Consider the following 23050-nt stretch of genomic DNA (forward strand, 5'->3'; position numbering starts at 1 on the left):
TTGAGCTGTACATTTTGGGCTAAATAGATGGCTCTGTGCTTAAGAGTGGGCTCTGCTCTCACAGAGGACCTGAAGTTTAGTTCCCAGCACCCATGTTAAGCAACTGACAACTGCCTATAACTACAGTACTTTTCTATCCTCCTTGGCCATTGTCTCAGAGATGCACACTCACACATGCTTTAAGATAAAACTCTAAAAAGAATAAATTTCCATGAAATTTACTGGAAGAGCAAGAAGCTAGGACAAGACAGGTGTATGCATATATGAGAGAGAGACAGAGAGAGAGCTTTACAGAACCAAACCAAAAGGTGGATAAGCTATTCCTCATGAAGGGGTCATATTTCTGTGCAAATAATTTAAGAGAGAAACATTTTATCCCATATTGTTCAGCAAAAGATATACCAGCCTTAAGCAACTCGGAATTGTGAGTTGTCCACAGACTGACAAGGATTCATTTGTGAGGGAAATAATGAAAAGAAGCCTTTAAGGAGGCAGTCTAACATTATCATAAATACTAAAGAGATGATTGTGTACAATAGTCTTCAAGTGTATGGACACAAGGTTTTTAAAGAGAACCAGGTCATAAAAAATACAAATTTCCGGGGTTGGGGAATTAGCTCAGTGGTAGAGCGCTTGTCTACTAGCAAGCACAAGGCCCTGGGTTCGATCCTCAGCTAAAAAAAAAACAAACAAACCAGATTTCCAAAGCAACTTTAATCCCAGCACTCAGGAGGCAGAGGCAGATGAAACTCTGTGAGTTCAAGTCAAGCCTGGTCTACATAGCAAGTTCCAAGACATCCAGGGCTACACAGAGAAACCCTGTCTCAAAACAAACAAACAAACAACAAAAACAAAAAAAACAAAGGAACTTTTTAACAACAACAACCACCTGCATCATTATGATTTTGCTGTTTGTAAGATATGCCCAAAGAAATTCTAATACATGATAAGATCTGCCCTGATATATCTCAGTGACAAGCAGTTTGTTCAAAATTTATCTCAAAACCATCAGCACAGCCATCAACTATGAATATTATCCATTAAAAACATTATGTAGACATAATAAAAGAAAAAGTTCAGTACCTGTCATGCTCAGTATTTCTATCTGCACTTACGTGAGAAAAGAAAATTCATCTTTAAAAATACAAATACCCAAGAGGCTGGAAGAGATGGTTCATCGGTTAAGAGCACTGACTGCTCTTCCAGAGGTCCTGGGTTCACTTCCCAGCACCCAGAGCAACTCACAACTGTCTGTAACTCCAGTTTGAGGGGACCCAACACCCACGGCAAAACACCAATGCACATAAAATAAAAACAAACAAATTAATATTCAAAAATAGGATACTCAAATGAACACCATTTCAAAGTACCAATTTTGTTTCTGAGACCCTGGCACAGAAATAGGGTTAGTCAAGAGACCAGAAGAATCTGTTTGCCTTTACTGCTTATCTGGGTGCTGGCCAGCCTACACTGTTTGCACTGTCACCCCACTGCAGTTAGCATGGGAAGACAGTAATTACCACTGGCTAGTCATTAGCCACAGAGCGGAACAAGATGTCAGTAAGATACATGGCAAAGAGCATGAAAGAAACTATGTCTCTCTCACACCATGTCCTAACAGAAACCAGAATTTCAAAAGAACTTTTCCTCTGCTTCATATCCTTCACACCTACTCCCCTGTAAACAACAGCCATTTCTTGTGACTTTGTCCAGCCTCTAATTTGCTACTTTCTGTTCTTTGACAAAAACAAGGATTCAGATCTAGCCCCTGCATTATGAAATTTCCATGTTCACTGTAGCTGGCGATAGGGCTGGAGAGTTTGTTCAGGAGTTAAGAGCACTTGTTGCTCTTGGAGAAGACCTGGGTTCAGTTCACGGCAGCCACACTGTGACTTCAACCATCCATAACTAATAACACTAGTTCCAGGGAATCCAACACCTTCTCTGACATCCTCAGACACCAGGCATACACATGGTGCATACAAACATGCAGGTTAAAAACTCACAAAAAATAAAATGAATATATCTAATAAAAATAAAAAACAATTTTAAAAATTAAATATTGAACAAGGCATGGTGGCTTACACTGTAATCCCAGCACTTATGAATGCCTTGAGTCTGAAGTAATTTACCATACATAGCGAGTTCTGGACCAGCTTGGGAGAACTTATCACAAAAAAAGCAGTAACAATCAGGCATTGTGGTATATGGTTGTAACCCCTGCATGGGACGTTGAGGCAAAAGCATCAGGAGTTCAAAGCCATCCTTGGCTACATAGCAAGCTCAAGACCAGCCAGGGTTACATGAAACTTTAACTCAAAATAAAAGCTTACCCAACTATCCTCGAGCCCCAAATTGATATCTAAGGAAGCTACATGAAAGCAGTAAGTATCAGGGTCTGGGTACAGCTCTACAGAAAAGAACAAGACCTAGAGTAAATGATTGGAAAAGTTCTTTTCCTAGCAACTTCTTCTTTATTAGAAAGGAAAGTGCAGTTGAGTTTTTATAAAACCAAAGAAATGTACCCCAAAATGTCTGCAAAGGGGCATGAACTTTGGGGAGACAGGGCTTCACATACGGAAGGCTAGTCTTACACTTACCATGTAGTCAAAGATGAACCTGACTTCCTGATCATTCTGCTGCCTCAATGCCTAGTACTATGGGTGACAGACAAGAAAACCAGGCCTTACGCATGTTAGGCCAGCACTCTAGCAACTGAGCTACATCCCTATATACTGCTGAACATTTTAATTCACCTTTTAACACACATTTTCCCAACAGATTCATCTTTGATGTATTAAGCACACGGAGTGGTACTCTCCTACATGGAATCTTATCTACAGTTATAGCTGTACTCCAATAGTGAACTACTGTAGCATTTGGCTCTGTGTTTCTTATTTAATAAGACTGTTGTTACATCTACAAACTACCTTCCAAATTATCTAAGGTTTATGCAACAAGGTTCTTTTTGTTGTTGTTGTTGTTGAGACAAGGATCTTTCTATGTAGCCCTTGTTGGCCTCACACTAAGATTTCTCTCCCTTCCTGGGGCTAGGATTAGAAGCATGTTCCATCATGCCCAGTATTCATTCATTTAAACAAAATTATTTTATATGTTATGTATGAGTGTCTACATGTAGACCTGTGTACCATGTGCTTGACTAGTGTCCATGGATGTCAGATATGGGTGCCAGATCACCTGGAGTTAGAGTTGTGAGCTGCTGTGTAGATGCTAGGAAATGAACCCAGATCCTCTTTGAAAGTGGCATGTGCTCTTAACTGCTGAGCCATCTCTCCAGTCCCCCCAAAATTCATCATTTTCAAGCATCAACTACAAAGAAAGCACTGCTTTAGTTACAGTATTAGGTTTCTTACAGCGTTCAATTTTTATAGAGTGGATATCTGTAATAACCTAATAAAGTGGCAATCTGGCTAACCCAGACATTGAAACAACGGCAATCACAGGGCGGTGGTGGTGCACGCCTGGAATCCCAGCACTCTGGAGGCAGAGGTGGGCAGATCTCTGTGGGTTCAAAGCCAGCCTGGGCTACAAAGGGAGTTCCAGGACAGCCAGGGCTACACAGAGAAACCCCGTCTCAAAAAAACAAAACAGAGGGAGGGAGGGAGGGAGGGAGGGAGGGAGAGAGGGGGAGAGGGGGAGAGAGAGAGAGAGAGAGAGAGAGAGAGAGAGAGAGAAAGAGAGAGAGAGCACGCCTGGCATTCATTCACAAAGCCCTGGTTTTAATCCCCCGCCCTGTAGAAATCAAGTATGGTGGTGTATCCTGTAATCCTAACAAAGGAAGGAGGCAGGCAGATCAATGTCATATTCAAATCAAGTTTGCAACTAGCCTGGGCTAAAGCAGAGAAAAACCAGTAAGTGGGTGATTAGAGGTGGCAACAAAATGATTAATTGTGAGCAGTCTGAGCCCAAGTTCTTCAGGTGGTGTTAGTGTGCACCGTTGGGGTACTGTAGGTATGTTAGTGTGCACTGCTGGGGTACTGTAGGTGTGTTAGTGTTGTGCACTGCTGGGGTACTGTAGGTGTGTTAGTGTTGTGCACTGCTGGGATACTGTAGGTGTGTTAGTGTTGTGCACTGCTGGGGTACTGAAGGTGTGTTAGTGTGCACTGCTGGGGTACTGTAGGTGTGTTAGTGTGCACTGCTGGGGCACTTAGGTGGTGTTAGTATTCACGGGCTAGGGTACTAGAAACTATTTTGCTGGAAGGAATACCCAAATTACTGCTCTTTGTTGGAACTTCCCTGCAATGCTTGTCTTAAATATGAATGGCTCTGGGTTCATCTCCCAGAATACCCACCCCAAACTACAGCATGTCCCCACCCCTCTACCACAAGCTCCATCCAAGTGATCTGAAAGTGGGAAAACAGTGACACTCACCGTGTCGGAATCTCCTTCCAGCAGTATGTTGATAGCTTTGTTCACATCTCCATTACAGTCATGTAGAGCCACTATGCACTCATCCTGATTTTTCCCGGTCACTTCCATAAGCTATTCAAAGTATCAGAAAATGGTTAAGGGGAACCAGAACACTCAACAGTAACTTTGCTAATTCTTCTACTCAAATTCAGCAATCATGCTGTCCCTCCATATGGGATCTTTCTAGATAAGTAAGTTTAGGTTCTAAGTGCAGATGGACTTTCCCATGCCAACCAATAATACTAGTAGATTCACCCACAAATCAACTTTCTTGAAGGTAAGCCACTTTCTTGTTTTTGGAAAGAGAATCTTATTATGTAGCTGTAGCTGGCCTGTAACAACTTGCTATATATACCAGGCTGGCCTCAAAGTCATAGTGATCTGCCTATCTCTCTGCCAGCCAAGTGCTAGTATTAAAGAGGTGCACCATAACCCCAAGCCTACTAATAATCAGTACAACATATACACAGACCAATATTCTTAGACCTCCTAGATCATGCTCAAACTTAGGTCAATAGCATAAAACTTGCAGAGTTTTGATCCCTAAAACATTAACTGGGACTATATTTGTACATGGCCACCATCACTAACTTCATTAGAAAATTCCACATACACACCTAGTTATAAGAGTCTTATAAGTAGAATTCAACAGCTGTCACAAGCTACTCTCCTGAACATAGTATTGTCTCTAGAAACGTAGGCATGATTACAAGCTGAAGTCATCCTCCTAATCAGCCTAACAAACTACTTAGCATCTTCCTCAGAACAATCCACATGTTAGATAAGTTCCTTAATTTACTGAACAAATCTACAATGTAACTATTGTGTTTTAATGGAATTTAATTATTTTAATGTACTTAAGTTCAAAACAGCTTGACTTAAACATTTCATGAGCTTTTGCTTGTGGTCCAAAGGCTAGTCTAGAAAGACCTGTCTAGAACAAAAACCTTAGGGGCTGCAGCTGTAGTTCAGGGGTAGTGTTTGCCTAGGATGTCTGAGGCTTGATCCCCAGCACTGCAAAAGGAAATAAACCTAAGTGCAGAAAGCAGGCCTCTTGGTCTAATAACCATAACCACAGCTCTTTGCATTAGACCACTGAACCAACTACAGTTCTAATACTTTACAGTTTCCCAATGCTTTACGTTCAGGTTTTTTTTTCTTTCACTACTGGAAGAATAAACTTACACACACAAGACAAGTATTCTACCAGTGAGATAAATCTTTAGTAACCTTTTACTTCCAATTTGAGACAGGCTCTCACTAAGTGGCCCAGGCAACTATCTCAGCCCTCCAAGTACATGAGATCACCTGCACACTTACCAAGTATTTAGCTACTGATGGGAACTATCTGTACTACCTGCCACACACAATTATTAAGACATACAGTAAGAATCAGGCTTTGCCTACTGACTGGATGAGGAAGATACAAAACTAAGAGCAGAACTTCACTCTGAACTCATAGATCAGTGGTGTGTTTACAAATGTTTTATTACTCAGATAACTGGCAATATAATACACAGGAGTATTTCTCAAGGTGTATCTAGCTACCCTATTGGAAAGGGCAGAGAGTTCCAGACACTTCCTTTTTTTCTTTTAGGGAGGAAGATAGAACATGGCTAAGCCTCACAGACTGCTCGCAAACTTCTAGGCTCGAACAATCCTTTGGCTCTTGCCTTCCAAGTAACCAGGACAGCACTCGGAGGGAGGCAGAGCCAGGCGGATCTCTGTGAGTTTGAGGCCAGCCTGGGCTACCAAGTGAGTTCCAGGAAAGGCGCAAAGCTACACAGAGAAACCCTGTCTCAAAAAACCAAGTAGCCAGGACTATAAAGGGCACAATCAAATGAGTTCTATGGTTTTTAATTGATTACTTTGATAAATTCAACACAATTGCTATGAGCCTAATGTCAACAACTATAAAAACAAGGAATCCACAAAGCAAAAAACCATACTGTGCAGCACTTGTTCTCAAGAACAATTGCTAGAATACAACTAAGGATTGAAATATCTGATATTGGCATAGAGAACAATGTCTGATTTCTAGACTCTAGAAGGGTGAAAAGCAGTAATAAGGGTTTAGAATTAAAATGAACTTACCAAAAAAGACTTCTACTGAAATATGAAATGAAAACACCATTCTAAAAAAATCTATACTTTGTCAATTAAAGTTTGAAATCACACTGACATTTGAAAAGGCATCTCTTTCCTAGAATTAAAAAAAATGTTCCTCACATCCCAAAAGTTATTCTTTCTAAATATAGGTATACAAAAATGTCAGTGAGCTTTCATAAATGTCTGGTCTGATGGTCACATGCAAACACACTAATTACTTTAAAAAATTCTGTTGTTAAGGGATTGTGGATTTAGCTCAGTGGTAGAGCGCTTGCTGAGCAAGCACAAGGCCCTGGGTTTGGTTCTCAGCTCCGGAAAATAAAAATTAAAAAAAAAAAAAAAAAATTCTGTTGTCAAGATAAGCATGCTTGCTGGGCAGTGGTGGCACATGCCTTTAATTCCAGGGCTCAGGAGACAGAGGCAAGTAGATCTCTGTGAGTTCAAGGTCAGCCTGATCTACAGGACAGGCAAGGCTGTTTCATAGAGAAACCCTGTCTCAAAAGAACCAAAAACCGAACAAACAAAAAAGAAAAGCATGCTATAGTTCATCATCTGGCTACCAATATTAAATATTTGATCATAGACCCCAAATTCATTATCAAATACAAGTTCAAACTAAGCAGTAAGCATATTTCAAAACTACAAATCTCTAGTAAAATTATCTCTTTAAGATTTAAGTTCAATTCCCAGCACCCACATGGGGGCCCACAGCCATCTGTAAGGAGATCTGGTGTCCTCTGCTGACATGCAGGCATATGTGCAGATAGAACACTGTATACATAATAAATAAAATGTTGAAAAAAAAAAGCCATTATTAAGAATCCAGGGCAGTGGCTAGAAAGATGCCTTGGCAGTTAAGAACACTGGCGGCGGCGGCAGGAAACAGGTTCAGTTCCCCGAATTCATAGGGGAGTTAATAATCATCTATAATTCCAATTCCAGAAGAGCTGATGCCCCCTTTTGGCCACCCTGGATATAACAAGAATGCATGCAGTGTACATATATACATGTAGGCAAAACCCTTACATACATAAAGAAAATATTGTTTTAAGGAATTTATTTTTTGGCCAGGCAGTGGTGGTGCATACCTTTAGTCCCAGCATTCAGGAGGCAAAGAGGACAGCCTGGTTTACAAAGTGAGTTCCAGAACAGAGAAACCCTGTCTCGAATAACCAAAAAAAAAGGTGTTTTGCCTGCATGAATGTTTGTGTGAGGGTTTCAGATTCACTGGAACTAGAGTTACAGACAGTTATGAGCTGCCATGTGTGGGTGCTAGGAATTGAACCCAGGACCTCTGGAAGAGCAGACAGTGCTCTTATCCATTGAGCCATCTCTCCGGCCCCAGAAAATATGTTTTTAACTGAAAATAAAGTACAAAGTCACAGTAGCCTTTCCTAGAAACATACCTGTTTAACTTTAGCTTCAAAATCTGAATCATTCTTATCAAAGATCACCTGCGCGAGCCGCATCTGTTCAGCCGTTGCCTACAAAGCAAAAAAAAAAAAAAAAAAAGTAGTGGATTTTAAAACTAAATACAAAGTCAGATGCTAGAATCCAAGTCAAACAGAACTCTCAACCACTAAGCATCACACTTTGAGAAACACTCATTAACCAAGTGTGATAGTACACATTCATAATCCTACCACATGAGAATTTGAAGACACCCTAAGTTATGTGAGTTCCCATAGGAAGAAGGGGGGAGGGAGGGAGGGAAAGAAGGAGGAAAGAAAGCAGGCAGGCTGGCTGAAGTTAGGACTTCAGACTATATATAACCTGCTCCCATAAGAAAACTGCCATGAAATTAAACAAAAAAGCATTTGTTTCCTTGGCCAAATGACCCGACAATCATGCTGCTTATTGGGATTTCCTGTCCACTGAGGAACAAAGCAGAGCAAGATGCCAGCAGTGGTGGTGGCATGTGCCTGTGATCCCAGTACCCAGAAGTCATTCTGCCCAATCTACATACCAAGTTCCGCACAAGTCAGGGCTACACACAAGACAATACAATGACACCCAACTGGTTCTGGATGGTTCTAAAGGGAAAAGGCTGCATGTAGTTGAAGAGAATAATTCTGAAGTTAATTCTCTGTTAAACCACGGGTGGGGGGGGGGGGGAGGTTAAGTCAGCTCCACAGAAAACGATTTCTTTATTCAAAACCCTGTTCTTAGAAAACAGACTTCTAGAGGAAGATGCAGGTGGACTTCTCCTTGTTTGAGGACAGCCTGGTCTACACAGCAAGTTCCAGGACAGATAGAGCTGTGAGACAGAGAAACCCTGTCTCAAAAACCAAAAAGGAAGGAAGAAAAGAAAAGAAAGAAAGAAAAATGGACTTCTAGGCCCAGCATGATGGTGCACACCTTGAATCCCAGTACTCAGGAGGCAGGCAGATCTGAGTTTGAGGCCAGCCTGATCTATAGAGTGAGTTCCAGGACAGCCAGAGCTACACAAAGAAAACCTTTCTCAAAAAGAGAGAGAGAGAGAGAGAGAGAGAGAGAGAGAGAGAGAACGGAGGGAGGGAGGGAGGGAGGGAGGGAGGGAAGGAAGGAAGGAAGGAAGGAAGGAAGGAAGGAACTCCTGAATTTTTAAGGTTTCCTTCTGTATTATTTATAGCAATTTAAATATTAGTAGCATTGGGCAGTGACCACTATAAAATGTTCATTTGGGGTTGTGGTGGTGGTCTGATGTTCTGCTCTTTTGTTTTTATGGTATCAGAAATTGAATCTAGGACCTCCTATATGTGTGTGTGTGTGTGTGTGTGTTCCCCCCTGCACAATCTGTTTTACATTTTTGTTTTGAGACAGTCTTACTAAGTTGCCCAGGATGAAGGCAGACCTGGTGGCACATGCCTTTCCCATTTTAATTGCAGCACTCCAGAGGCAGAAGCAGGAGAGCTATGTGAATTAGATGTCAGAGGTATACAAAAAATTCCAGGACAGCCAGGGTTACATAACAGAGAGACTGTCTCAAAAATATAGACAGACAGATAGCCTAGTTTGGCTGTGAACTCACTCTATAACCCCGACAGGCCTTGAACTCCTGTTATGCCCCTTGAATAGCTGGTATTACAGGATTGTGCCACCAAGCCTAACTGGATTCTCCTTTTATTTTCTTTCTTGAGACTGTCTTGCCACATAGCCCATAGACTTGAACTTTTCTTTCTCCAGCCTCAATCTACAAAGTCCTGAGATTACAGGCATATGTAACACTATGCTTGGCTCCTATACAGTATCTTAAATTTGAAAACAAAACAAAAACAAAAACAAAAAAAAACCAAAACAAAACAAGGATTAGGTCAACAAGTAAATTAGGTAAAAGATATCAACCTTCTGTCACATCCCTGTACAAGTTTTTAACAGAGCTAACATTACTTAAATGCTTACTTTTTCAGTTAGTTTCTTATTTGCATGTCTACTGAACTACTGGTATATGCATGGTGGCACATCTACTGGACTATTCTAGTGCGTGCATGTGTAGGTGTGTGTTGTGAATAACACCAGAGGAGGAGTTAGTCTCTCCCCAACCTTAGGGGCCCATGTTTCCTTGGCTAGATGGAAGCAGAAAATACCAAAGAGGCTCCTGTGTCTGAGCCCTAGAACTGGGGTTACTGGTATGCCCAGGACTCCCAACTTGTCATATGGGTGCTGGAATCCAACTCCAGTTCTCAAGACTGTACAGAAGCACACTTACTTGCTGAGCTGTCTTTCCAGGCCCAAGGTCCTGTCTGGAAGGAGAATTTTTTTTGTTGCTATTGTTTGGATTGCTGCTGTCAGTTGATTTGGGGGCAGTCTTATTATGTGGCACAGCCTGTACTGGAAGTCACTATATAACCTAGACTGACCTCAAATTCAAGGCAATTCTCATGCCTCAGCCTTTAGAATGCCAGGACTAACTAACACCGGGCCCAATTCAATTCATTCGTTTGTTTATTCAGGGGAGAGCAGCCCAGAGCACCCATATGGAGATCCTTTCTCTCCTCCCACCATGTGAGTCTTGGTAACTAAACTCAGGTCAGATTTTGTCAGAAGCACCTTTCTGTGCTGGGCCATTCCAATGGCCCTAAATTATTCTTTGTTTTGTTTTTTTGAGACATGGCTCCCTACATAGCCTGGAACTCACCAGGCAAACCAGGCTGGCCTTGGAACTCACATAGATCCCTGTGCCTCTGCTTCCCCAGCGCTAGAATTAAAGCTGTGCACCACCATGCCTGGCTAAATTAGCATTCTTAACTAAATAAAGTGCATTAATTCCTGAAAACATATTTAAAAACCCAAGTATGACATGTACTGTAAAACCATGGCTGAGGAGAAAGAAGCAGGATCATAGGTTCAGGAGCCAGTCTAAGGGGCAGAATAAGCCACAGCCTCAGTCAGTACATTAATCAAAGCTTTTCCTGGGTTTGCTTTCTTAAGAATCTCCTAAAGGCTAAGCTAGGCTCTAACTCACCATATAGCCAAAGATGATCTTCAACTTGTGACTGTCCACTGCTTCTACCTCACAGTCAGATTACAGGCCTGTGTCAACACAGCCAGTTTATGTGAGACTAGAGACTGAACCAGGGTCTTATGCATGCTAGGCAGGCACTGTACCAACTCAACTACAGCCCAGCTCCATTCAGCTTTTTTTTTTCCGAGACTGAGTTTCTCTGTGTAGCTTTGCACCTTTCCTGGGACTCACTTGGTAGCCCAGGCTGGCCTCGAACTCACAGAGATCCACCTGCCTCTGCCTCCCGAGTGCTGGGATTAAAGGTGTGTGCCATCACCGCCAGGCTCCCTTCAGCTTTTATTATATAGTTCACCCATTACAAGGAACCTTAATCAAAATGCATGGGGGTCCTGGCAGTTTCTGCATTGTAAAGCACCTTTTACATGGCCTTTCCATTTCCTGTGGTGGGTGATTATACAAATTCCAGCAGCTGTAGCCTATTATATCCAATCTAACAGCCAATCCTATCATTCCAATCTATTCATGCTGTTACCTCAGCTTAACTGCCAAATACTATTGCATTACACACAGAAGATGTCTGTACAGAAATTCAATGTCCACACTTGCTGACACTGTTAACGCAATCTTTCCCAATACACAAGGACCAAATACACTTTTATTATTCCTACTGCACACCAGATAACCATTCCTCAGACCCACCATCAACTGAGAAATCCCAGTGTTGTAGACAAAGGCCGAGCAGCATGGTAAGAAGACAAAGCAAGAGGAAAAGCCAAAGAGAACTACAACTCTCTGAAATGGAGCTCCCTTGCTGCATTGAATCTGGATGAGAGTCATTTCTGATCAAGCCATGAGAGCTCCTGGTGCTAAAATCAAAATCCCACAGGAGCAGTCTGTCCCATTTCATTAATGATAATACCTTCCACTGCTTTTTATAGCAGGTCTAAACACTGTATATCACTTTCAATTTAATGTCTGGGGAGTGGGGTGGGATGGGGAACTGGAGCCATGACTCAAGAGATTAAGACTAACAGCCGCTGTTGCAAAAGTCCCAGGTTCAGTTCCCAACACCCACATGGCAGCTTAAAACCACCTAGAACTCCAGTTTCAAGAGACCAAATACCTTTTTCTGGCCTCTGTAGTACCAGGCACACATGGTCCACATACATAAATGCAGGCAAAACATTCATACATATAAATGAAAATAAATCTTAAAAATGTTGTGGTAAACGCACTTGTGCAAGCATGAGGACCTCAGTCCAATACTCACAACCAACAGAAAAAGGTGAACTTGAGAACACAGGCTTATAAGCCTACCACTGAGACGGCAGAGGCAGGCGGATCTCTGTGAGAACAGTTTGGTCTACACAGTGAGTTCCACACTAACAAGGGCTACACACTGAAACCCTGTCACAAACAAAACAAAACAAAAACCAGCAAGGTGAACGGGCTAGCAATATGGCTCGGCAGGTAAAGGCACAATTACAGGAGACTGGTGACCTAAATTTGATCCCCAGAACTCTAATATAAAGGTGAAAAGAAGGAAACACTACAAAGATGACCTCTGACCTCTATTCACACCAAGAGATGCTTGCCTTCCTGTGTGCACACATGCAAGCTTATGTGCTCTCATTCACTCATAGATTCTCTTTCTACAAAGACTCAAAACTAAAACCAAAAAAAAAAAAAAAAAACTTTTAGAAACTAAAAAAAGAACAGCAAACTCATAAACCAAAGCCAAGTGAAAAGTAACAGAAGACAGAGAAAATAAAATAAATGAAGATTAGAAAGGGAGATGTAACCCAGCTGAGAACTTGATCCACAGCTGGGAACAGTCACTCACACCTTTAATCCCAAGCACTGGTGAGACTGAGTAGGAGGATCTGGTCAAGTTCAAACCCAACCCTGGCTAGGTATTGAACTTTCAAATCAACTGAGTTACAGACTATGACTCTGTATTTAAAGGGGTGGGGAGGTTGATTCTTGGAGCCTCACGGGGTTGGGGTGTGTGTGTATGCTTTGCTTTGTTTTTATGTGGTCCTAGGGACAGAACGCAGAGCCTCCAGCAAGGTAGTTAGTCACTCTTCTACTGAGGTGGCTAAAACAGTACTGCTCAAGATCTGACTCGTAGTTGGGCGAGGAGGTATGTGTCAATAAAACAGATAAAACACTCAACTACAAAGAGATAAGATTCAGAGTAGTAATAGTGAGTAAAAGGAAAGGAACACTATTACTAGAGAGACTGCAAGGCGTGGCTGCACACACCTGAAATCCTAGCACTGAAAGAGGACGAGTGAGGAAGGAAGCTGGTGAGTTCAGGAACAGCCTGGCAAGACAGTGAGACCTCTCCTCAAACAGCAACAATGGAACAAAAGGAAACCTGAACAAGTATGTGTCACCAAATTAGACAGCCTAGAGAAGACAGAAAATCATGAAAAAAGCCCAAACCAACCAAGCCTGACACCTGAGCTCACCCCTGGAATGACATAAACAGGATGCAACAGTGTGACTCTAACCCCAGCATGTCTACCAAAGATGTGACAGGAGAACTGGCTTGGAAATTCGAGGGGCAGCTAGCCTGCAAAAGCAGAAGCAACAAAAGAAACCCTGCCCCAAGAAGCAAACAGACACCCAAAGGCTGTCCTCTGACCTGCAAACCCAGACTTACATCACACATACAAAGGAATGGGGCAGGGGCATCATCTACTAAAAGGACACTCATAACAGGCTATGTAACTAAACTAGTCATCACAACTTCCCAAAACAGTGGGGCATGGTGGCTCACACCTATAATCCCTAGCACTCACAAGGCTGAGGCAGGTTGATTGCAATGTGTTTGAGGTCTACCTGGGCCACAGTGACTCAATGAATAAATGAATGAATAAATGACTAGATCGTGAAAGAAAAGCCCAAGCATAGTCAGTTTCTCTAGTTAATTCTAATTCACAAACTCTGAAAACAAGGGACACTTACCAACTCCGTGTAAACCAGGATTGTAGTAATACCAAAAACAAAGACATAAATAAGCATACTTTAGCTGGGCAGTGATGGTGCATGTCTTTCATCCCAGCACTCGGGAGGCAGAGCCAGGCGGATCTCTGTGAGTTCGAGGCCAGCCTGGTCTCCAAAGCGAGTTCCAGGAAAGGCGCAAAGCTACACAGAGAAACCCTGTCTCAAAAAACCAGAAAAAAAAAAAAAAAGCATACTTTATCAATAGATTAAAAAAATATATTATCAAGCCAGGCACTGATGGCACAATCCTGTAATCCTAGGTGGATCTGTGAGTTGGAGTTCAGCCTAGTCTACAGAGCCAGTTCAAGGTCAGCAATGAATAAACAGAGAAACCTTGTCTCAAAAAACAAAAACAAAACAAAAAAAAACCCAAATTATCAACAAACTACCAGTAAACTGGCAACTTATAAAAAGGACCATACTCGGGCCCTGGTGGTGCACGCCTTTAGTCCCAGCACTCAGAAGACAGAGGCAGGCAGATCTTTGTGACTTTGTGGCCAGCCAAGTCTGCAGAGTGAGAATCAGGAAAGGCACAAAGCTACACTGAGAAACCCTGTCTCAAAAACACAAAACAAAAAAAACAAAAAAAAGCAAAAAAAGACCATACTCTAGGACCACATCAGGCTGATCTCAGGAATAAAAGTTGATTTATATAGTACCATCTGACATCAGAAATCTGAGAGTGTAGCTCAGCAGTAGAGCATTTGCCTACTATAAGGCCAAGGTAAGGCAAGGGGAAAAACATGCAGTGTATTATATTCCTACAATAACACATATAAACAACATATTCTAGGGCTTAAGTGTGGCTCAGTGGCAGAACACAAGGGCCCAGGTGTTAAAAACAAACAAACAAACAAACAAACAAAAAACTATAAAGATGTTCAGAGTCACAGAATGTCCTTGACAAAATCCAACTTTTTCTTTAATTATTGAGTTCAAGAAATTCAGAATGGAAGAGAACATCCTTAATTTGATAAAAGAACTACAAAATATGACAACTGTAATACAAATGATGAAAGATGACTAAAACTTTAAGATCAAAAACAAGGCCCAGCGGTGGTGGCGCACACCTTTAATCCCAGCACTCAGGAGGCAAAGACAGGCGGATGTCTGAGTTCAAGGCCAGCTTGGTCTACAGAGCAAGTTCCAGGACAGCCAGAGCTACACAGAAAAACTGTCTCAAAAAAAAAAAAAAATTAAAAAGATTTAAATTAAAAAACAAACAAACAACACACGCTTTTGACCTAATAGAGGCAGGTGGATCTCTGAATTTGAGGCCAGCCTGGGCTACAGAGTGAGTTCAAGGACTACACAGAGAAACCTTGTATCAAAAGAAAAACAACAACAACAACAACACTGTCTCAAAAATAAATAAATTTGGAGGCTGGAGAGATGATTCAGGGGTTAAGAACACTCGTTTTTCTTTCAAAAAGGACCCAGGTTCCGTTTCCAGAACCAACACTCTCAACTGTAACTCCAGTTCCAGGGGATTGGACTCCCTCTTCTGGCCTCCACAGGTACTGCATAAACATATAACAATGACACACATGCAGGCAAAACACTAATGTTCAAATAAAATAATCTTATAAAAAGAGAGGAGAAACAAACTTAGCATGGCATTGAAGAACACACCTTTAATCCCAGCACTTGAGAGGCAAAGGCAGATGGATCTCTGTGAGGTCAAGCCAGCCAGAGCTGTATAAAGAAACCCTGACTCAAAAAACCACATTTTAAAATATATATGTGTATACACACACACACACACACACACACACACACACACACACACACACACACACACACAGAGAGAGAGAGAGAGAGAGAGAGAGAGAGAGAGCGCGAGCGCGAGCGAGCGAGCATGGAGTGGGATGTGTTGGTTTGAGAGTTTTCAAAGAGAAAATACTTCATGGAGTAATGTCAAAATGTCATAGTGAGGGGTTGGGGATTTAGCTCAGTGGTAGAGCTAAGGCCCTGGGTTCGATCCTCAGCTCTGGGGGAAAAAAAAAGACAAAATGTCATAGTCATAGTGCAAAGGAGCTGGAGACCTAACAGCAGTTCAGAGCACTTGCTGTGCTTTCAGAGGACCAGAGTTCAGTTCCTAGCACCCAATTCAGACAGATCACAATCATGTCACTGCAGCAGAGGATTAGACATCGGCATCTGGCCATCCTCCAAGGTTGCCTGCCCACACTAAATATGCACATACCCACATATAGATATACAGACACACATACCCGTATTTAAAAATGATAAAAATAAGTCTTTTGGGTCTTTTTTTTTTTTTTTTTTTTTTAATTTCAGATCCAACAATACAAATAACAAAACCAGGAACTGTGCATGTTATCTTTCTGAAGGTGGGTTTGAAAAACTAATGGAGTCTGAGCAAATGAGCAACAAGTGTTAGCTCTACAGAGAATGTTATTTTCCTTTGTGCTGCTAGGGACTGAACCAAGGGCTGGGCAAAAACCCAACCACTGGCTATGCCTCCAAGCCCAAGGCAGCAACACTTAAGCCTGAAAATTCCTTATGTCCACTGCCTGTAATTACACACAACTTATAAAGGCATTTTATTCCTTGACCCTATAGAAATATCATATAAAATATTAATTTTTAAAAGGCATCTGAATCAACAAGCATGGCCTAAGATTTTCAGCAAAATAATTACCAATGGTCTCATACAAGCTAAGCACCATCTCATACATTTCTAACTATGAAGACACTCTTCCTTGTCTTATGTAAGTATCAACTACTGATCTATAGAGAAGATTCGGGCTCTTTAGTTAAGTATTATGACTTTTACAAACATTCTTTACATTTGTCTGTGAAGTCGCTGCTTTAACTCTAAACAGAGTGCAGACTATCAACTGAAAGCACAGTTGATGGGCTTAGCTGTTCATAAGCACAGTATTACAACAGTAATGCTATACATCAACAGTCTCAGTCAAAGTGCTAACTTGTGTTACCTTTATAAAATACTTTACAAACCTTAATCAATACGATACTTATATTCAATAAACAGTTCAATTATTTAAAAAACAAAGCACCAAACATAAGAGTATAATAGGGAAGTTACCAGGCTGAGCTCAAGAAGTGTCAAGAGGTCTGTACAGCTTAGGGAAAAAAGAGGAAAAAGCAGGGTCAACTAATAATTCCAACTTGAAACAACTTTAGTGCACCCTCCCCAACAGTTTATAATTCCAGTTCCAGGGTACTCCAGCACCCTCCTCTGGCCTCCAAGGGCACCAGGCACACAAGTGGTGCGATGATATATCTATGCAAGTAAAACAACCATATACTACATAATCTTTAATTTGTAAGAAAACTATGCTGGAAGATTCCCTAATGAACCCATTTCTTTAGTTGGACTGTTTTCCAGAAATCTTTGAATAACTTATTGAAGTAAGGGTATCTTTTCGGTTTAGAATTTTTGTTTTATCTGGGGGCATTGGCTGAGACAAGGTGTTTACAGCCCACGCAGCCAGAAAATCAGTATGTAAACTAGACTAGCCTGGAACTCACAATGATCCTCCCACATCATCCTAGTATTACAATAAAATATGCAGTTGGCCTATTTTTTGACTACTTTAAATTTTTTTTAGACATTTATTCTTTCCGCTGTGTATGTGCCCATTCACACACGTGCACACATATACCTATACAGAAGTTAGAGGACGTACTGCCAGAGTCAGCTCTCTCTATCCATCATGTGGGCCCTAAAAACCCAACTCAGCTCATCAAGTTAGGCAACAAACAGCTTTCTCTACTGAGCCCCTATTTTATTTCTTTTAAGCACCGTTACAGATGAGCAGGGGGACTCATGACAGTGATACTAGCTAGCACTAAGGGGCAAAGGCAGAGGGATGTTAGCTGTACGTTTAAGAGCAGTCTTCTCTGCCTAGCAAGCGCAAGGCCCTGGGTTCAATCCTCAACTCCAAAAAAAAAAAGGGAAGAGCAGTCTCTAAATAGTTGACACTGTCTCAAAACAAAACAGTAGCAGAAAAAAACCTATATTTTGCCTAAATATAAATACATATTTTCTTAAACAGAAAGCAAATATTTTCTATAATATTTGATAATTTTATTTTCTACTTGTTTGTTATTTTGTTGTTTTTTGAGATAGGGTCTCTCTATGTAGCCCTGGAAGTCCTGAAACTTGCTATGTATATGTAGACCAGGCTGACCGCTAACTTGCAGAGATTTGCCTGCCTATGCCTCCTGTATGCTGTATGTGGCACCACCACACCCTGCCATCTTGTTTTTTACATTATTTAGTGTGAGAGTGTGTGTGCGCGCGCACACACATCCCCCCACAGCACCCATGTGGAGGACAGAGAACAATCTGCAGGAGTAGATCCCTTCTTCAGTCATTTGAAACCCAGGATCAAATTCAGGTTGTCAGTCTTAGTAGCAAGGACTTTTATTGACAGAGCCTTCTCAACAACCCTAACTTCTAAATTATAATCCTCTGCCTTAGTCTGCCTAGTGCTGGGATTACAGACATGGACCATCATGTCCACCTCAAATTTCAAATAATAATTTTATAATTTATGTGGGATATACAATAAAAATTACCACTTCCTGATAGCAACTGTTTATAATTTCTAATTATTCACAATCATTCTGCATAGAATTAATACTCTACTTTGTATTTTAAAACACCAGTTGGCCTCTCTAAGACACTAGAGGAATACTCACTACTTTAATCAACTGGTAGAGCTAATCAATAGTAAAACAGAACAAACACAGACCCTATATCATAATATGATGTGTTAAATACAAATCTCATCCAGATCACGTATAGTTCACCCATCACATATAGTTCAGTAGCAGAGCATGTGCCTAATATATGCAAGATTCTGAGTTTGATGCCCAGCACTGAAAACAGGAAAAATAATACATCACATGTATACATATACCAAAAATATAGAATTCTAATCATAAAGAAGTATCACACAAACCCAAATTAGAAGACAATGCAGAATATAGTTAACTCTTTCATGTCAATGACAAGAAACTGAAGAACAAGCCTACCCTACTAATGGCAGACTTGAAATTCCAGCTAGCAAGGAAGCTGCAGGAAGGGAGGCTGAGAGGATCAGCCTGTGCTGAGCATAATGGAGTTGGTATGGGGAAGAGGAGGACAGAAAGAGACATGACTAGAGAGAACTGATGCCTAAATAATACTTAACTAAAAAGGAAAAAAAAAGCACTCCAGAAATTGTATCTTACCTAATTAATAAAGATGTATACCCAAGACCCAAACTCAGGTCTACACAAATTCAAAACAGCTCTTTCAGCACTTCACTTGGACAGGAAAGCCCTATGACTGGACATTTAGTGGGCAATTCGTATCTTAACCAATATTCTTTATTGCTACTTTAAGGTAATTTTCAGGAACTATTTTTACATTGAAATTAACATTTAATTTAACAATTATCTTTGCTTCTCTCTCTGGTGTCTCATGTAGCCCAGGCTGACTTCAGTACACTACAGCCTAAGATAACACTGCCTCCTGCCTCTACTTCCTGAGTGCTGGGGTTACAGGCTTGTTCCTCTATGCCCAGTTTTCATGGTGCTGAAGACTGACCCAGGGCTTCATGCAGGCTAGGCAAGTACTTTACCATAATTAGGTGACATCCCCAAGTGTGTACTCATGTGTATATTGTGCTGTGACTTGAGACTGGCACTTCATGTATGTTAGTCAAATGTTGTACCATCAAAGCAAGCATACCCTCAGCCCAACATAAAACCTTCCAGTGGTGGCGCATGCCTTTAATCCCAGCACTCGGGAGGCAGAGCCAGGCGGATCTCCATGAGTTCGATGCCAGCCTGGGCTACCAAGTGAGTTCCAGGAAAGGCGCAAAGCTACACAGAAAAACCCTGTCTCAAAAAACCAAAAAAAAAAAAAAAAAATTCCCTAGTAGTACTTTTGAAAAGATTCTCAACATAATTTTATAAAAAGCAGCATCGGAAATTATCATAGGGCATAGTGGTGCATGACTTTAATCCCAGCCCTCAGGAGGCAAAGGCAGGTGGATTTCTGTGAGTTTGAGACTAGCCTGGTTTACTGAGTGAGTTCCAGAACAGTCAGAGCTACACAACAGATTCTGTCTCAAAAACAAACAAAAAGAAAACTTAATTATCTCAGCTACATGTGAGGCTATGACAAGAAGATAACTTGAGGGCAAATTTTTGAGGCAATCTTGAGGCAACATCTTAAGATTGCATTTTTAAGGTTTCTTTCCCCCTCATTTTTATTATGATAATGAACATATGTGTGAGTGCAGGCTTCTGCATGCCATGGCATGTGTGTAGAAGTAAAGCAGCTTTTGAGAGCTGGTTCTCTTACTTTACAACGTGTGTGTTCCTGGGCTCAAGGCTTGTATGGTGGGAGCTCTGACGAACTGAACAATCTCACCATCATCCAATACCTCATCTTTTTTCTTGTTATAGATGTGTGTGTATGTGCACGATGCACACAGGCAGAAGGGGAAAGCACACAGGGCACAGGTGGAGGTCAGAGAAAACCTCTGTGCAGTCAATTCTGTCTCTTCACCTTTACATGGGTTCCAAACATCAGCCTTGTGGGGAAAGTCCTTTACCCACTGAGCCATCTTGTAGGCCCAAAATCCAATTTTAAAAACAACAGGAAGGCTGGAGAGATGGCTCAGTGGTTATGAGCACTGACAGCTCTTCCAGAGTTTCTGAGTTCAGTTCCCAACAACCTCTGAGTTCAATTCACAGCCATCTATAATGAAATCTGATGCCCTCGTCTGGCATGTAGGCATACATACAGATAGAGCACCATATACATATAATAAATAAATCTTTATTTATTAAAAAGAAAAAACAAAAAAACAGAAAACAGGGCTGGAGAGATGACTTGGTGGTTAAGAACACTGACTGGCTGTTCCACCAAAAGATCCAGGTTTGATTTCCAAAAAACTCGTGGTAGCTCACAACTGTCTGCTAACTGTGTATGTGGTATAGACATTCACATGGGCAAAATATCCATACACATAAAATGTAAAAAAGAAAAAAAGGAAGTTAAGACATTATGGTACAAATCTATAAAGCAAGCACTGGAGAATAGGAGGAAGACAGATCTTCAATTAGACATCGGCCTGGATGATATAGCAAGCTGGACTAGCCTAAGTGAGCTATGATATCCTGTCTCAAAAAACTGAGATGGCTCAGCAGTTAAGAGCACTGGTTGCTCTTCCAGAGGACCTGGGTTCAATTCCCATCACCCATATGGTGGCTCACCATCTGTAACTCCAGTTACAGAGGATCCCACAAACACCCTCTTCTGGCCTTCACAGGCACACACACACACGGTGTGCAGACATACATACAGGCAAAATGCACATGCATGTAAACTAAATATAAATATTTGAAAAAGCAAAGCAAACAAACAAAAATGCCAAAAAGGAAACAGATCCTCCTCGCTGTTCAACCAGCAGCTTTTTCCTTTAGATGATCTAAGCTACCCCCAGAGGTTCCACAGAAAAGCTATCAGTAAACATCTTTTAGTGTAGTCCAAATCCCAGGGAAGCTGGGACAGAAAAAGCTAAAGTTTTGAGACTAGAATTGGTTACACAGAAAGTTCTGGGCCACCCTGGGCTACATAGCAAGACTCTGTTTTAAACCACTGAAAATGAAACAGGATAAAAATAAAACCCTTTTGGAAGGAAAAAAAAAACTAATTCCAGGGTTGGGGATTTAGCTCAGTGGTAGAGCGCTTGCCTAGCAAGCCCAAGGCGCTGGGTTCGATCCTCAGCTCAAAAAAACAAACAAACAAAAAAAACAAAAACAAAAACAAACAACTAACAACAACAACAACAACAAAAACCCTAATTCCCTGCTCCAGACTGCAAACTAGTTGGCGATCCTTCTAAGTCTGCTTGGAAGGCATACAAGGTACCGTCTGCATCACTAACATTCATTTGGCCTTGCTTCAAAACCTCATACTTGTTGTGAAATAATAATTACCTATGTAAATGCGTTACATTTGTTTATACTGCATTTGTTTAATTATGTGAAGATGTCCACCTTGCCTGCTGCCTAAGGCCCTAATGGGTCTCATAAAAAGCTGAATGGCCAACAGCTAGGCAGAGGAGGTATAGGCGGGGCTGTTGAGCAGAGAGAATAAGTAGGAGGAATCTAGGCTGGGGAAGAAGGGAAAAGATAAGAGAGTAAGGGGGAGGAGAGGGAGACACCAAGGGCCAGCATGACACAGAAGAGGAAAAGTAAAACATACAGAATAAAAGAAAGGAAAGAAGCCCCAAGGCAAAATGTAGATAAAGAGAAACAGGTTAAATTAGGTTATAAAAGCTAGTGGGACAAGCATAAGGCCAAACATTCATAACTAGTAAGTCTCTGTGTCATGATTCAGGAGCTGGCTGGTGGCCCAAAAGAAAGCCTGATATACATACTGATTTAATTTCTTTTTAAAGACTAACTTTATTATTATTGTTATTAATCATCAGGACTTCATGTATGGTTATTCTAACCTATGTTTTTTCCATAATACAAGATAATTCATTTAATAAACTAAAAGATAACCTAGCTACAACAGTTCTCCAACAACAGAGTCTCCTATGTTGTTCTGTTCTGGCTAGCCTGAACTTGCTGGTAGACCAGGCTGGCCTCAAACTCTGCCTGCCTCTGCCTCTGGTGCCGAGATTAAGACTGTGCTACCACATTCAACATGGCAATTTTTCTTGATCAACTGTGAAGAATACTTACCGAGTAAAAGAACTTAGGAGTTAACTCTAACATAGCAAATATTTATCTGTTAATAGCAGCAAAATGCAAAGCTAATTTTATTTTTATTTCTCTCTCTCTCTCTCTCTCTCTCTCTCTCTCTCTCTTTTTTTTTTTTTTCCAGAGCTGAGGACGGAACCCAGGGCCTTGTGCTTGCTAGGCAAGCACTCTACCACTGAGCTAAATCCCCAACCCGCAAAGCTAATTTTAGACTCAATTTTTTTTTAAGATGTATTTATTTATTATGTATACAGCATGTATGACTGCAGGCCAGAAGAGGGCACCAG

At 41.2% G+C, this 23050-nt stretch overlaps 1 protein-coding gene across 2 annotated transcripts in view; it reads right to left on the reverse strand.

Annotated features, from left to right (window-relative positions):
• Positions 1-23050, reverse strand: part of Ubap2 (ubiquitin associated protein 2) — an 86869-nt gene that overhangs the window by 42309 nt on the left and 21510 nt on the right. The window contains exons 2-4 of one of the 2 annotated variants that reach the window (XM_036178110.1): positions 17071-17107; positions 7948-8025; positions 4394-4504 (exon numbers count right to left, since the gene is read on the reverse strand). In XM_036178110.1, coding sequence (XP_036034003.1) covers positions 4394-4504; positions 7948-8025; positions 17071-17107 — 226 coding nt within the window. The remainder of the gene's footprint in view (positions 1-4393; positions 4505-7947; positions 8026-17070; positions 17108-23050) is intronic. The other variant, XM_036178111.1, reaches the window with a different exon arrangement.

The sequence above is a fragment of the Onychomys torridus genome, chromosome 2 (assembly GCF_903995425.1).
Source record: "Onychomys torridus chromosome 2, mOncTor1.1, whole genome shotgun sequence".
Classification (NCBI taxonomy): domain Eukaryota; kingdom Metazoa; phylum Chordata; class Mammalia; order Rodentia; family Cricetidae; genus Onychomys; species Onychomys torridus.